The 14,297-nt window shown below is 41.2% G+C and overlaps 1 protein-coding gene across 7 annotated transcripts in view; it reads right to left on the bottom strand.

Moving 5' to 3' along the window:
• The window catches only part of ZNF236 (zinc finger protein 236), a 107,804-nt gene that overhangs the window by 39,221 nt on the left and 54,286 nt on the right, over positions 1-14,297 (bottom strand). For 5 of the 7 annotated variants that reach the window (XM_036884169.2, XM_036884167.2, XM_036884166.2 and 2 more), the window contains 6 exons: positions 8,059-8,200; positions 7,149-7,409; positions 4,305-4,558; positions 3,405-3,506; positions 2,782-2,933; positions 1,203-1,306 (listed from right to left, as the gene is read on the bottom strand). In XM_036884169.2, coding sequence (XP_036740064.2) covers positions 1,203-1,306; positions 2,782-2,933; positions 3,405-3,506; positions 4,305-4,558; positions 7,149-7,409; positions 8,059-8,200 — 1,015 coding nt within the window. The remainder of the gene's footprint in view (positions 1-1,202; positions 1,307-2,781; positions 2,934-3,404; positions 3,507-4,304; positions 4,559-7,148; positions 7,410-8,058; positions 8,201-14,297) is intronic. The other 2 variants (XM_057504295.1, XM_036884164.2) reach the window with 2 other exon arrangements.

The raw sequence follows: 14,297 nt of genomic DNA, 5'->3' as shown, positions 1-14,297 counted from the left end.
ATGCCAAGCTATACACCCAGCAATGCCCAAGCACAGCCACAAAGAAATCATGAGAAAACACTAATCTCACTTAAAAATAACAGTGCAAAGTCCCCAATTAAATATTGGCAAACAAATACTTGTTGAGTATATAAAAGTGTGCATAAAATTTCAGGAGAGGCATAGAAATCCTATAGCCCATCAATGCATATCCCCTCAGAATCCATGAATCCCAAAGTCAGAACACTGCTCTAATAAAAGTTTTGAATTTATAAATTCATAGAGATTTCAGGATAATATACTTCTCAAGTTAAAGAAGCTAATGTATAAGAATACTAGTTCAAGGTACTTTAGATCTTGTATGAAAAACACATGCTTTGAAAGTGAAACAAAGATACCTGAATGTCAAAAATTACATGCTTAACATTATTAGCAAAGCTTAACCAATTTCAAAATTCTTAAGACCACTCTTTTTAGATAAGGTAGCTCAACACTTTTAAAGAGTAACTATGAAGGAATGAGACATAGGTTTTAGTTAAATGGCTCTGGAAAAAAATATTAGAATTTAAGAAGTCTTTTAAGCAAAAATAAAAATATTATAAAGCCAAGACCATCTCCATAAAGATACACCCATTTTGCTTTATATATTACATACATACTGATATTTAACTTCACAAAAATGTATTTATTTTATTCACTATCAGTGTACATGTCCCACAGTGAGCTGGGGCAGGAGTCTCTCTTTCTCCCCAGGGTATCCTGAGTATCTGGAATGTACGTGGCACTCTGATGGCACTGCGTACCTCCTGCTGAATGAATGGGTGCCCGAAGATTGATGGGTGAACTGATTTAAAATCTGTCTTTAGTCATGCTGAGCTGGGGCACACAGCTCGTTATATATAAAGCACACTAAGAACTTTGACAGAAAGTCTCAATGTAAGTTAAAGTTATTTCTGAAAACATGATAATAGGCTTAAAAGGTGGTGACAGAAGCCATAGCAGAGCAGCCTCACTGGTCAGGCTGCTGCAACCTCAACTTACTAGGCCCTGTCACTTATTAGCTGCAGAAAATTTAACAAGTTCATCTTTTCTGTGTCAGATGCTCTATTTATGAGCTAGGGAAGATAACGGACCCTGTTTCAGAAGCTGTAAGAGTCAAACTGCAGAGCCCTTGGCAGGGGAAGCCACCTCGGCACGCGGTCACAGGGCCAGTGGGCGTCTACCTGTAGGAGCGCCGGCTCTGGTCCTCCCCGTCCTCCAGGAACTGGGGCCGCTGAGTCTGCAGGTCTAGTTCCTCTGGGGATGACTCTTGAATCAAGCGAGTTGTCTAAAATTTAGCACAAGTATAAAACAGACTACTTGAATATCTATGAATAAATACCAAACAACTAACAATTAGGGCTAAGAACATTCATCAGTGTGGATTTAAAAGGAGGAACCTCAAGTCATTCATGGCAATGGTTTGGCCAGATGAATAACAAAAAACATTTATACAAATTTTATTTAAAAATACTTATTTTCTTTTAAGGAGCATGATCTTTCCACACTTTTCACTTTTAATATATCTTAATAAGAGATTACTCTTTCATCTCCTCTATTCTTACTGAGAGTGAATAGAAGTCCTGCTTTTGAAGATACTGAGTCTCCTCGCCTGTCCCAAAACCACGGGGAAACAGAGCACCTCCGGCACCCAGGGCAGCAGCAGCCTGGGAGCACCCGGTAACCACCTCCTGACATGGACTGCAGCGCAGGCCAGGACAGCAAGAGCCAGGCAAAGGCCTGGTGGATGATTCCTGACCCGCCAGGGAACATCCATGCTCACTGGGCAGAGGCGGATGGAACAGGCTCAAGACAGACGTCAAGAGTGGGGAGCCCACGCATGCGCAGCAGCTTGGACCCGACTTCCACAGCCACTTCAGATAACCCCTGTTCTGCCCCTGCTGAACTGGGGGTGCAGCTTCACCCAGAAGCCTCTGCGGTGGAGGGAGCTACCCTGGCACAGACTCCACTACCCAGATTCAGCATCTGCTGCCCATCATGTTAGTCCTGAGCTAAGAAAACATGCCTGAAATTTTCACTGGTGGGTCTGGGGCTACCACGTGGCAAAGTTACCACCAGTAGCTTATAAAAAGAGAAAGCAACTGAATGGGCAATGTTTTTATCACTATTGAAAATTTTCCAAAAATGGACAAATCAAACCCCCCAAAAAACTTAAATGTCTCCAACCTAAGAAAAAAATTTAAATGATGCACTTAAGTATTTATTTTTAGTATGTTAGCATTGGTTGTATTTTCATTCTAACACATTTCTTTTAAGATTTCACAAAGAGCAGTATTTAGGTTTTATCACTAAAGCAACATCACATCCTTCAGCTGTTACTGACACAGCACTCTGACGACTTCCCTGACTTATCACTAAAAAGGTACAGGCACATCATGGCAATGAAATCTTAAGTTAAACTTAAATGTTTTAAGGGAAAAGAAAGCCCTATATGCTAAACATTCAAGTTTTCAAGGGTAACACAATAATCTTTTTTTTTTTATTAAGGTATGATTGATATACACTCTTATGAAGGTTTCACATGAAAAAACAATGTGGTTACTACATTTACCCATATTATCAAGTCCCCACCCATATCCCAATGCAGTCACTGTCCATCAGTGCAGCAAGTTGCCACAGATCCACTATGTCCCTTCTCTGTAACACAATAATCTTAAAAGAAGTTAGCATGCCCTCTCCAGTAAGTGAAGAATAAAACAGAATCTGCTAATCAAGGGCAATATCCCCTCTATGAATACTCACTACATTAACCGTATCAGAGCAGGGCACCTGGAGCAAGTTCTGCTGGTGGAAGCTCGTGGAGAGGGCCTGGGATTCCAGTGTACTAGAATCTTGTAACTGTTGGACAGGTGGAAACTGAGTCTGTTGGTTGTATGTGTCAGTCACTGTAAAACCTGAAATAAATGAGAAAATTAGAAAATATGAATGCTATGAAAAATATTAAAGTTACATTAAAAAAGCCAAGAAAACATGGGTTTCATGACTAAGGATGATCAGAGGGACACCTCCACTTTCTGGAGTAGCATCAGGACTAGTTCTCTCATCGGCAGGCTGATATCTCAGCACCCACATCCTTGGAGTGCAGGCTTACAGACCAACTGCAAGTACTCAGACCCCAAGTCCCAGTTTCCACTCGGCTAGAAACTCTGTGTAGAATGATTGTTAAAGTCATTTTCCAGATAATCTGAGCAGACCGCAAAACAGCGTGTGCACACACACAAACACGCACACATTCCATGCAAAGCATTATTTAGTTTGAAACCATAAATTCCAGAGAGGCCTTAAAGAAGGACTGAAGGTCACTGTACAATTAAAGCCACCGAGTATAGCTCACTGAAAAGTGCCCCCTGGAAGACCCCACTGACCCTGCGGTAAGCCGGCCGGTTCGAAGGGCTGCGGGGGAGGGGCCTGCTCCTCAAAGTGATCCATGTGCCCTTGCAGTGCATGCTGTGGAGCCACAAACCTCTCTGCAGATGAAAATGCAAAAGAAGGGGGAAGTCATAATTTGCAAGTTATTTTAGATCTATCAGTCTATCCAAAAGGACACTTTAGAGAGTTTTTAAAAATCAGCCTCCTTATTGTGTGAAAAAACAGCAGAAAGGCAATGTATGTGTGTAGGGGGTATGGGCATTATCTTTGTACTTTCAGAATATCACCTTAATATCCTACAACTTAGACAATTTTCTTCTATAAAGTTTCTAAATGCAATTACATTAAAAAACTATTTTAAAGCTTTTTGGAGAGGATAAAGTCCTGCTCACAGTAGACTGGGCAGCAAGCTGTTTGTTAGCAGGGATGAGACAAGAAGTCTGTGCTAGATGCAAATCGGCTACATCACTAAGTTCACTGCTTACAGCTGAGCTGACATCCTCCATGGCCAAGGTGTTGGGGCGGGAGCCCGATGTCCCTGCAGGCCAGTAACAAACAGTTCGCAGACCTGCACCCAACTGTGAATCAGACTTCAAGCGCCCTGTGCTGGGATACTAACGATCGCACAGATGTATACTTACTAAAAATGAAGGCTATGCTCTACACAGTGAGGGATAAAAGCAGGTTACAAAGAAGTGTGTGCTGAAAGGTCCTCTTCCTATGATTCTATACACATGTCAAACCCTCTCCCTCTCTCTCATGCACACACACATACTCAATCACAAATCTGGCTTGAAAAGTCAGAGATGAGAGATACTGATACAGACTGAAGTGCATATAAAGGGCTGCAGAACTGCATGGATGATTCCACCAGCTAGAACTCCTGAAGTGTTCACCTTCATCTGCTTCCAAGGGCTGCTCTGTCAACTGCGGGCCAAGTCCCGACTCTCCGGTGCCCACGCCGTGCTGTGGCTCCAGGCCCAGCATGGCCGCAGGGTTTGCAGCGACCGCCTCGGCAGTCTGCTGCAGCTCGTTGCTCTCGATCTCCACCTGCATCTGCGTGGAAACGTGCATGCTCTGCTGGTCCACGGCACTGCTGTCCACGGAGACGGCTTGCTGGTGCTGCTGGAGCTGCTGGGCAAGCTCGTATCTTCAAAAAATCAGTGAAAACCCAGGAAGTTAGGCAGACAAAAATGACTTGCACGGACTACTACTTTGCGAGTTGTTCATTGAGTAACACTTTGCATTTTAAATATTTCATTTAGAAGTTGTGAGGCAATCTAGTTGAAAAATAAATACTATTAACAATTCTGAAGAAAATCATGTTCCCTCATCTTTCAATGCTTTCACAGATTATAGGGACATGAAGGCAGCAAAAGGGGATGAAGGGCACACATACCTGAAGTTTCAAATTTTTGTTTAAATAGAAAAGATGCCAACTCAAATTCTTCAGGATTAAAATATTCAAAAAGAATTGTACAAAATGAGGCAGCACCTCTCAGATTTTAATATTATATATTTTAATATTATAAACACATGTGGTGCATATGTGGGGCAAAGGTCTATATCCTGCTGTCTCATGTCTGGGGCCACAGAACACAGACCACGAGGCATCTGGTCACCCTGATTTTCTGCGAGTCCATTATTCATGTTAATATTGCTTTTCTGTATACAAAATATGTCCAGTATGTTTTCAACAAGGTTAGCAACATCTCTTTCAAGGAGAAAAATGAACAGTGAATTCAGCGACCAAATTAAAGTACTTAAAACAATAATTCAAATAATTATCTAACAGGCTGTAAAATACCTAAGACGTTAATGGTCTATTCCCCTAAGATATCATGATCAGACCCATACAGGCTCCACCATATGCTTGATTCCACAATCTACTGCCTACTCAGAATTCCATTCTTAGTTCCAAACAAAATCTCTCCTCTCCATTTTCTGACGTCAAAAATAGTCACTTCTCAACTACTTTTACTGAGGAAAGGGGAACAAAAATATAATAGAAACAGTGGAGAGTTAGAGCACACACACAGTCTTTACTATGCGGCCACCGCTCAGGCAGACCATGACGTTCACACGTTTTCCCCCACTCCCCTGGCTAGGAGGAAACATGTGTTCGGAAGCTGGTGGAAGCCGGCTTTCTGTGGTTTGCTTGGTTTGTGGAGTTTTTATGACGCTTACTACAGCAACGTGTCATGCCTATTTCCCACATAGCCAAATGTGATATTTAGGAATCCCCAACACTCCAAGCACGGGGATGAAATGCTGGGGCAACTGTCTGCCTGCAGGCAAGTTGCAGGTGCACGCTCTGTGAGAAACCCCATCTACACCTGACAGGCCTGCCAGTCCTTGGGTCGTCACCTCCACATCATGCATTTACCTCCTAACGTGGCCGTGGTACGTGTCCCTCCGCACAGCCCATGACAAGCAGTGGCCACTGCAACACTCCCCATAATAGAGGTGACCCAGCTAAACAGCTGATTTCCTTCCCAGGTACCATACCACTGGCCACTGAGTCCACAAACAGGGCCTTAAACACATACTCCCAACACTACCACAGGAAGAATGTTGTAAAGGCCTGGCTTCTCGACAAAGAAAAACATTCTTACATGCCACCAGGCAAGGTCACACCCAAGCTCAGCCTCGTGAGCCTGGTATCCTGCTACAGTGAGCGAGACTCGGCATCCTAAGCATCAGTGCAACCACAAATGCCCAGCCCCGAATGCACGTGGGGCACGTAACTTCCTCCACAAAATGCAGTCAAGTATAACTGGATATATAATTGGCAGAAGTCCCCTGTACCAACACCACTGACACTGTACTTCTTATATGGTCTCAAGGAGCAGGTAAACTTCTCGGCTAACTACCCAATAGTTTCAAATCAAGGAAGCCCATGCTGCCAAATGCCCTCAGCACCCAGGTGGTTAGTCTTAAAACAACTTTGTCGCGCTAACTTACTTTAATGTTTTGGGGGGTTTGTTTTATGTGTAAGATCTGCAAGAGAAAACTGGGTCAAAACACGGTCCAGAAGGAAATGTTCCAGGACAGACAGTCCGACATCCTTTCACGACAGGCCAGGCAGCTCTGTTGGCAGCGCCTCCTAGGATGTGGCCACCTTACCTGGGCTTTCCTCTGCAGTACAGAATAATGTGGCCCCACAGAAACCCAGTGGGCAAGTGGCAGACATAGTCACAAATGCACTTCTGTGATGGCTTTGTGGATGCCCTCCATTTAGAGATTAGATAGCCCTCTAATTATGTACAAATGTAAGTTGGTGTTGATGATGGATTTATGTGATAGCTAAAACGCATGAAAACATATGTTCTTTTTAAGTCAACAACATAGAGTAATTATGATTCAGAGACACTAATGATATGCCAAGAAATCACAGGGCTGACTAAGGTTTCCTGTTTTGAATTCTTCACTACCTAATTACACTAGACAGTCTTAGTATTTAGCATTTCATCTATTACTGACTATTAGCACTTTTTTTAAAGTTTGCAAAGCATTTAGTCCAGTATGGACTACTTCAATGTTAAAAATAAAAATGTTAATGCTCTAGTCTATGGTTCTCAATAAAAACTTGACATACATATAGAAGTTTCTTTAGCCCATACATCTTAGCTAGAAGTAATAATATAGGAATCAAAGATAATTATTTCTTAAAAGCCTTATCCACCACCATCTGGGAATCACAAAGATTATTAAAAAGCAACCATCATGATTATACCTACCTATGGGTTTTCATGTGCTTTTTGCAATTTAGTGAGGTCTTAAATGTTTTCTGGCAATAGGGACACATATAGGGACGAAGGTCATTATGGATACCCATATGTCGCCGTAAGCTACCACCAGTAGTGAAAGCTCCATTACATATCAGACACTTGAAAGATTTTAGTCCAGAGTGTGTTCGGATGTGGGCTTTGAGCACTCCTGCAGAAACAAAGCCTCTTCCACACTGAGAACATTTAAAAGGCTTTTCACCTGTATGTGATCTAAAAGAACAAAAGTTTTAATGAATAAGCTTCTCACACTTTTATATGCTTTGTATTCTAGAATGCACTCTCATTACTATTTCACTTGATCATCACCTTTTTAAGCTAAGCAGCAAAGGTACAACTCTCCACATTCTACCAACAAGATCACCTGAGTCCTGGAGGGCTCCAGGGATCCCCAGTAAAGCCGCAGGCCTGGATACAGCTGAGCAAGAACTGGATCCCAAATCTTGTTCTACATTCTAAACTCTTCTCATGACACCTTACTGGGTCTCATGATCAACTTCTACTGTCTTTTCGCCGTTGCTAACACAAAGAACTGATCTAAACTCTGATGAATACACCTGAAAAACTGTTAAAGAACATAATTCTAATGGAGTAAATCAAATACTTCTTTGACAGACATGTCCTACAAATCACAAATAATGCAAATATATTAGGAGTGTAAAAAATTAAATGGCAATTTCTGGGTTAAATATTTTAGTCAAGACACTAAAGGATAAAAATATCAATCACCAATAAACATTTTGAGGTCAAATGTGACATTTTAAGTTATCAAAAGCTAACACTACTATCCTTAGTATTTCTGTAAGTCACCAGATCACTAAATCACTGTAATTACACTAAATTTCCATCTATGTAACCTTACCTGATGTGTTGTTTAAGGTGGCAAGATTTTTTATATGCACGATGACAGTAAAAACACTTGTATGGTCTATCTGCTTCATTTACAAAATTATTATTAAAATAGCTTTGAAAAAACTGGTTTCTTGGAATGGGCTGGATAAGACCTACAAACCAAAAGAAAATCAGGAATAATTTATTGCCAATGCTACTAAAAAAGTTACATGTCAAGGCACCTGCTTTGCCCAAAAGGTGAAAATTTGGAGGAGTTCAAGTATAGATTCCAGTGTTGGAATTAAATGATATTTTAACTGTTAGGAAGGAACTGGCTATTTAAAGAACACCTACTGGGAAATGCTTATGAAGTTAATATAAGATAGAGATTTTTCACATAAAGAATAGCTACATTGTCATAGTTACTTCCCCTGGTTCTAATACCAATTTTTAATGGATTTCTTTCTGTACCTTCTATATGGGCATTTGCAGTCATGGATTTTCCATAACCATATCCCAAATTCAGGTTAGTCAGGATTTCAAATCCCTGTTTTTTCAGTTTGTTCAAATCCCTTCTCATATCACTGACAGAAAATCATTTTTACTAAAGGAAGCCATGATCCCAACTGCAATTTGCTCAAATGCCAATAACAGCTCACTATCAAGCACCTCGTTACTAGAGCTGCTCGCATGGTATCCCAGCGCTGGCTTGCGCCCTCTCTAGCCATACCTCTCCATCCACCCGCACCCACCCTCCACATGCAGCTTCATCTGGCGCCTCTCCTTCACGAGGCTCTGCTGTTTTTCTGAACAAATGCACACTTTCCCGTTTCTGCACCCCTGCTACTTCTCCATCAGAGTTTGTTCCCTCATCTGCTCTTGCACTGCTTGTCTCATGTCTCTTTCCCACTCCGCCTTGAGCTGGGACCTACCCCACAGTCACGGACGGAGCCCTGAGGCCACATCGGACCCACCAACTAGTGCACATAATTACACAGTCAGACAAATTGGTGATCCTGTTCTCAGGGTCTGGAAAATTAGGGCTTAAAGGAAAGAAGCACGCACAGATTCAAACCAAGATCATTTATTTATGTCTTTGGGTCAACCTTTATTAGACATCTACTGTGTTCAGGGAATCATGTTGGAGTCTATGAAGAAAACATAAAACTAATGTGAATATTCTCCCAAATGGCAACTAAAAAGAGTGGTACCTCGGGTCACCACTAAGCTGATGAACGTGTAAACTTCAAATGCTCACAGCAGAAGGTCTTATGGGATATAATGCACAGCAGCATTATTTGGAATTTTGTGCAAATAGGTTCCATAACTATTGGCATAAAAGTACCACTTAATTAAGATTATAAAAGGTAAATAATATCTGATAAGCTATTTTCTTGCTTCTTGTTGAACATAACGGAATGAATGGTTCCTAAGATAAGCTCCAATAAAAAATGTTAAAACTCTCCTTCCACAACTAAAATGCACTGTACAAATATATAAATGTGAAAAATTAATTTTACATGCTTTATTAGACAATAATATATACATTAAAAAATGAGAAAAAAACATAGGAAAGTGAGATAATCTTGTTTTTAAGTTACATAAATTAGTTATATAAATTACATAAATTCATGGAAGTAGGTAAAATAAATTAAATTCACAAGGTAATTTTGTTGTCCTACATCTGTTTCATAGGGGAAAAATAAGATACTTCACAAGTCAGAAAACAAATTATTGCTTTGCCATTTCCCACACCAAAAAAGAATGTGCTTTACAAGAGGTGGGGGTGGAGGTAGGGGAGCTGTTCAAAAGCTTACCAACTAGTCAGACCTGAGGTCAGTTAGTGAAATAAGGATTTCAGGTGATTTTCTCCCTGGAGCTCTGAAATACAGCCACTGAGCCCATGTGATGGCAGGGCTGTGGTCTCACAGCAGCAACCAGGCCCTGGGCTGCCCTGTTTCAGTCCCAGCGCACAGACCACCGGCTACCTGCTGCCAGCCCTGGGGCCCGGCTCTCCCGGTGCATGACTCCAGAGCCTCACCCAGAGGCTGAAGCCTGGCTATCTGCACCAGGCCCTCCTAAGGCCCAGGACCGTCCCTCCTCTCCGTGTCACAACTGCCCTGATGCGGGGAGCATTCACCTTTGCAGCAAACACCCCATCTACCCCCCACTCTCCTTCCGGCAGCTTCCATGGTAAATAAATTCTCTATCACCAACAATGACCTCACAGAATGTTTAGTTCATCATTCCTTTTCCATGACAGTCAGTCTCTAGTCATACTGCTTCCCCAAGCCCTCACCCTCATTCCTAATAACCTGTTCTTCCAGTCTGATGAGGCATCTCCTCAGTCTGGGCCTGTCTTCTATTTCCCAGTCTGTCTTCCCTTCCTTCCCAGTCCTGCCTGCAACTCCATGAGGCAAATCCCTCTGTCCAGCCCCTTGCCAATCCACCCTGACATGACCTGCAAGTCCTTTTGCCCCTTCTTAAATAATCTGGGTCATAAAAAGAGCAGTAGAAGAGCCCGCCCAGTAACAGCACAGGGAAAACCGTGATCACGCACTGCAGGCACTGACACGGGAGTCTGCTGTGCACGCAGGACTGAGACTGACCGTGCACATCGCTCTGTAATTACCTGTCATACTTCACATACACATTAACATTCTTCTGCATCATTACCTCTGCAGTCATCCCCGTCACCCTTTGGATGTCTACAAGGAATTCACTGCACGAATGCACCCGGTTCACTGAGCACACCTTTGATGGGTGTTCTGATTGCTTCTATAGGTGCACTGTCACAATCTAGTATACACAACTGCTACCTTAGTGTAGTGTTTCCCCCCTGGACCTGGAATTACAGTCTCTGCAGTGGTGCCCAGGCATATGGATTCTGAAACACCCACAAGATGATTCTGAGCCTGCTCGGCGGGGAGTAGATGGTTTTCTACTTTGAGCTATTAAGGAAGCAAAGTAATAGGCCTCATTTTTCAGATACTTTAGTTTTTACCTCTAATAATTTTATACACACACAGTTCTGTTAAAAAATTAGGCTAATTATAAAGCCTCAAACTCTGAAGAAAAAAAATATGGGTGAATTAAACATACATCAGAGCCTAAGGTCTCAGCTGTGTCATTTCTACTGGATGGTCAATTCTTCAGCCCTTATTATATAGATAGTTTGCAGATACTCTTTCCCAGGTGTAGGTTGTCTTTTCACTTTGTTGATGGTTTCCTTCGCTGTGCAGATTCCTTTTAGTCTGATGTTGTTCCACTTGTTTATTTTTTATTCTGTTGCTTGTGCTTTAGGTAGGTGTGATTTCCAAAAAATCATTACCAAAACCCATGTTAAGGACCTTATCATCTATGTTTTCTTTCAATACTCTTCAATCCATTTTGAGTTAATTTCTGAGTGATATAAGATATGGTTCCAGTTTCTTTTTTTCTACATGTGAATATCCAGCATCATTTATTGAAGAGATGTCTTTTTTCCACTGAGTATTCCTGGGTCCCCTCAAGTATTTAGTTGACTGTGTATGCCTGGGCTTATTTCTGCCTCTATATTCTATCCTACTGGTCTACCTGTCTGTGGTCACACCAGCACCAGCTGCCTTGATAACTACAGCTTTGTAGTGTATCCCACTGGCCTACCTGCAGTGTAGCACTGTGGTCACACCTATACCGACTGTCTTGAAGACTATAGCTTTACAGTGTATCCCCCTGGCCTCCGTCTGGTCGCAGCCGCACTGACTGTCGGGATGACTACCACTTTATAGTGTAGTTCACAAGCAGGAAGTGTGAGGTCTTCTACTTGGCTCTTTTCAGGATGGCTTTGGCTATGCAGGGTCTTCTGTGGTTCCCCAAAAGTTTAGGAGTGTTTCTAATACTTCTGTAAAAAATTCCATTGGAATCTTGATGGAGATTGCACTGAACCAACACATGGCTTTTAGTGCATCAACATTTTAACAATATTAATTCTTCCAATCTATAAACCCAGACACCTTTCCATTTGTTTGTATCTTCTTTGATTTCCTTAATCAATGGCTTGTAGTTTTCAGAGTAATGATCTTTCACCAACTTGGTTCAATTTATTCCTAAGTATTTTATTGTTCTTGATGCTATTGTAAATGGGAATCAACTTTTTCAGAAAATTTATTGTTATGGTATAGAAAAGCAACTAATTCTGGTGTGTTAATTTTGTCTCCTGCAATGTTACTAAGTTCATTGATTAGACCTAATATTTTGGATTGAGTCTTTAGGATTTTCTATATGCAAAATCTTGCCATCTACAATAGAGACTTTTTTACTTCTTTCTCTCCAACTCTGGACACCTGTTGTTTCTTTTTCTCGCCTGGCAGCTCTGGCAAGGGCTCCTAGTGCTATGCCAAGTAAGAGTGGTAAGAACAGGCACCCCTGTCCTGTTCCTGATCTTAGAGGAAAAGCTTTCAACCTTCCACCGCTGAGTACATTCCCAATTGTGGGCTTGTCACGTATGGCTATTATCATGTTGAGATACATTCCTTCTATGCCTGATTTGTCAAGAGTTTTTATCATGACTGGATGAATTTGTCAAATGCTTTTTCTGCATCTACTGAGATGATCATAGGATTTTTTCTTTCAGTCATATACCACCACACCGATTGATTTGTAAATGTTGAATCATCCTTGCATTCCCCAGGATGTATCTCGCTTGATCATGGTGAATGACTCTTTTAATGTGCTGCTGAATTCAGTTTGCTAGTATTTTATTGAGAATTTCTGCATCTATAGTCTTCAGAGACATTAGCTTATAGCTTCCTCTTCTGGCAGTGCCCTTTTCTGGTTTTGGTATCAGGATGACGTTGACCTTGTAAAATGAGTTTGGGAATGTTCCCTCCCCTTAATTTTTTGGAAGAGCTTGAGAAGGACTGGTGTTGATTCTTCTTTAAATGTTGGGTAAGATTCACCTGTGAAGCTGTCTGGTCCTTGGTTTTTCTTCACTGGGAGATTTTTGATGACTGACTCTTGTAATTGGTCTATTTAGATTTCCTATTTCTTCCCGATTCAGTCTTGGTAGGTGGTATGTTATTAACAATTTTTCCATTTTCTCCAGGTTGTCCAGTTTGTTGACATGTAGTTGTTCGCAGTAGCCTCATATAACGCTTTGTATTTCTGGGGTATCAGTTGTAATACCTTCTTCACGCATAATTTTGTCCATTTGGGTCCTCTCCCTGTTTTCTTTGGCTAGCCTAGCTAAAGATTTGTCAATTTGGTTTATCTTCTTAAAGAACTGACTCTTAGTTTGGTTAATCTTCCCTGCTGTTTTCTGTTCTCTATTTCATTTATTTCTGCTCTAATCCTTATTATTTTCTCCCTTCTGGAGACTTACGGATCAGTTTATTGTTCTTTTTCTAATTCCTTAAGGTGTAGAGTTTGGTTGTTTATTTGCGATCTTTCTTGATTCTTAATGTTGGCATTTATCGCCATGAATGCCCCCTTCAGAACTACTTTCACTGCATCGCACAAGTTCTGGGACATTGTGTTTCCATCTTTGTTTCCCCTTTAATTTCTTCTTTGATCCATGGGTTGTTCAGGAGTGTGTTGCTTAATTTCTATGTGTTCGTGCATTTTCCAGTTTTCCTCTTGTTGATTTCTAGTTTCATGTCACTGTGGTTAGAGAAAATACATGGTATGATTTCAGTCTTGAATATGCTAAGATTGTTTTGTGGCCTAACATATGCTCAATCCTAGAAAATGTTCCACATGCACCCAAGAAGAAAGTGTATTCTGCTGTTTTCAGACAGAATGGGCTGTTAGGCCCACTTGGTCCACAGTGTTGTTCAAATCTTCTGTTTCCTTATTGAGTCTGTCTGAATGATCTATCCATTGTTGCAAGTGGGGTATTAAAGTTCCCAACAATAACTGTATTACTGTCTATTTCTCCTTTTCGCTCTGTTGGCTTTTACTTTATATATTTAGGCACTCCAATGTTGGGTGCATAGATATTTATACCTGTTGTTCCTTCTTGATGTACTGACCCCTTTATCATTATAGAATAACCTCCTCCTTTGTCTCTTTTTACCATTTTTAGTTTGAAGTCCATTCTGTTTGCTGTAACTACCCACTTTTTTTTGGTTATCATTTTCTTGAAACGTGTTCTTTCATCCATTCACTCTCATTCCATGTGTGTTTTTAAGGCTAGAGTGAGTGTCCTATAGGCAGCATACCATTGGATGTTGTTTTTTAATCCATTTGGCCATGTCTATGTCTTTTCAATAGAGATTTAATACATTTACA

The sequence above is a fragment of the Manis pentadactyla genome, chromosome 6, assembly GCF_030020395.1.
Source record: "Manis pentadactyla isolate mManPen7 chromosome 6, mManPen7.hap1, whole genome shotgun sequence".
NCBI classification, from domain to species: domain Eukaryota; kingdom Metazoa; phylum Chordata; class Mammalia; order Pholidota; family Manidae; genus Manis; species Manis pentadactyla.
Note: the sequence above shows the minus strand (reverse complement) of the source record. Positions and strands in the feature narration are given on the sequence as shown.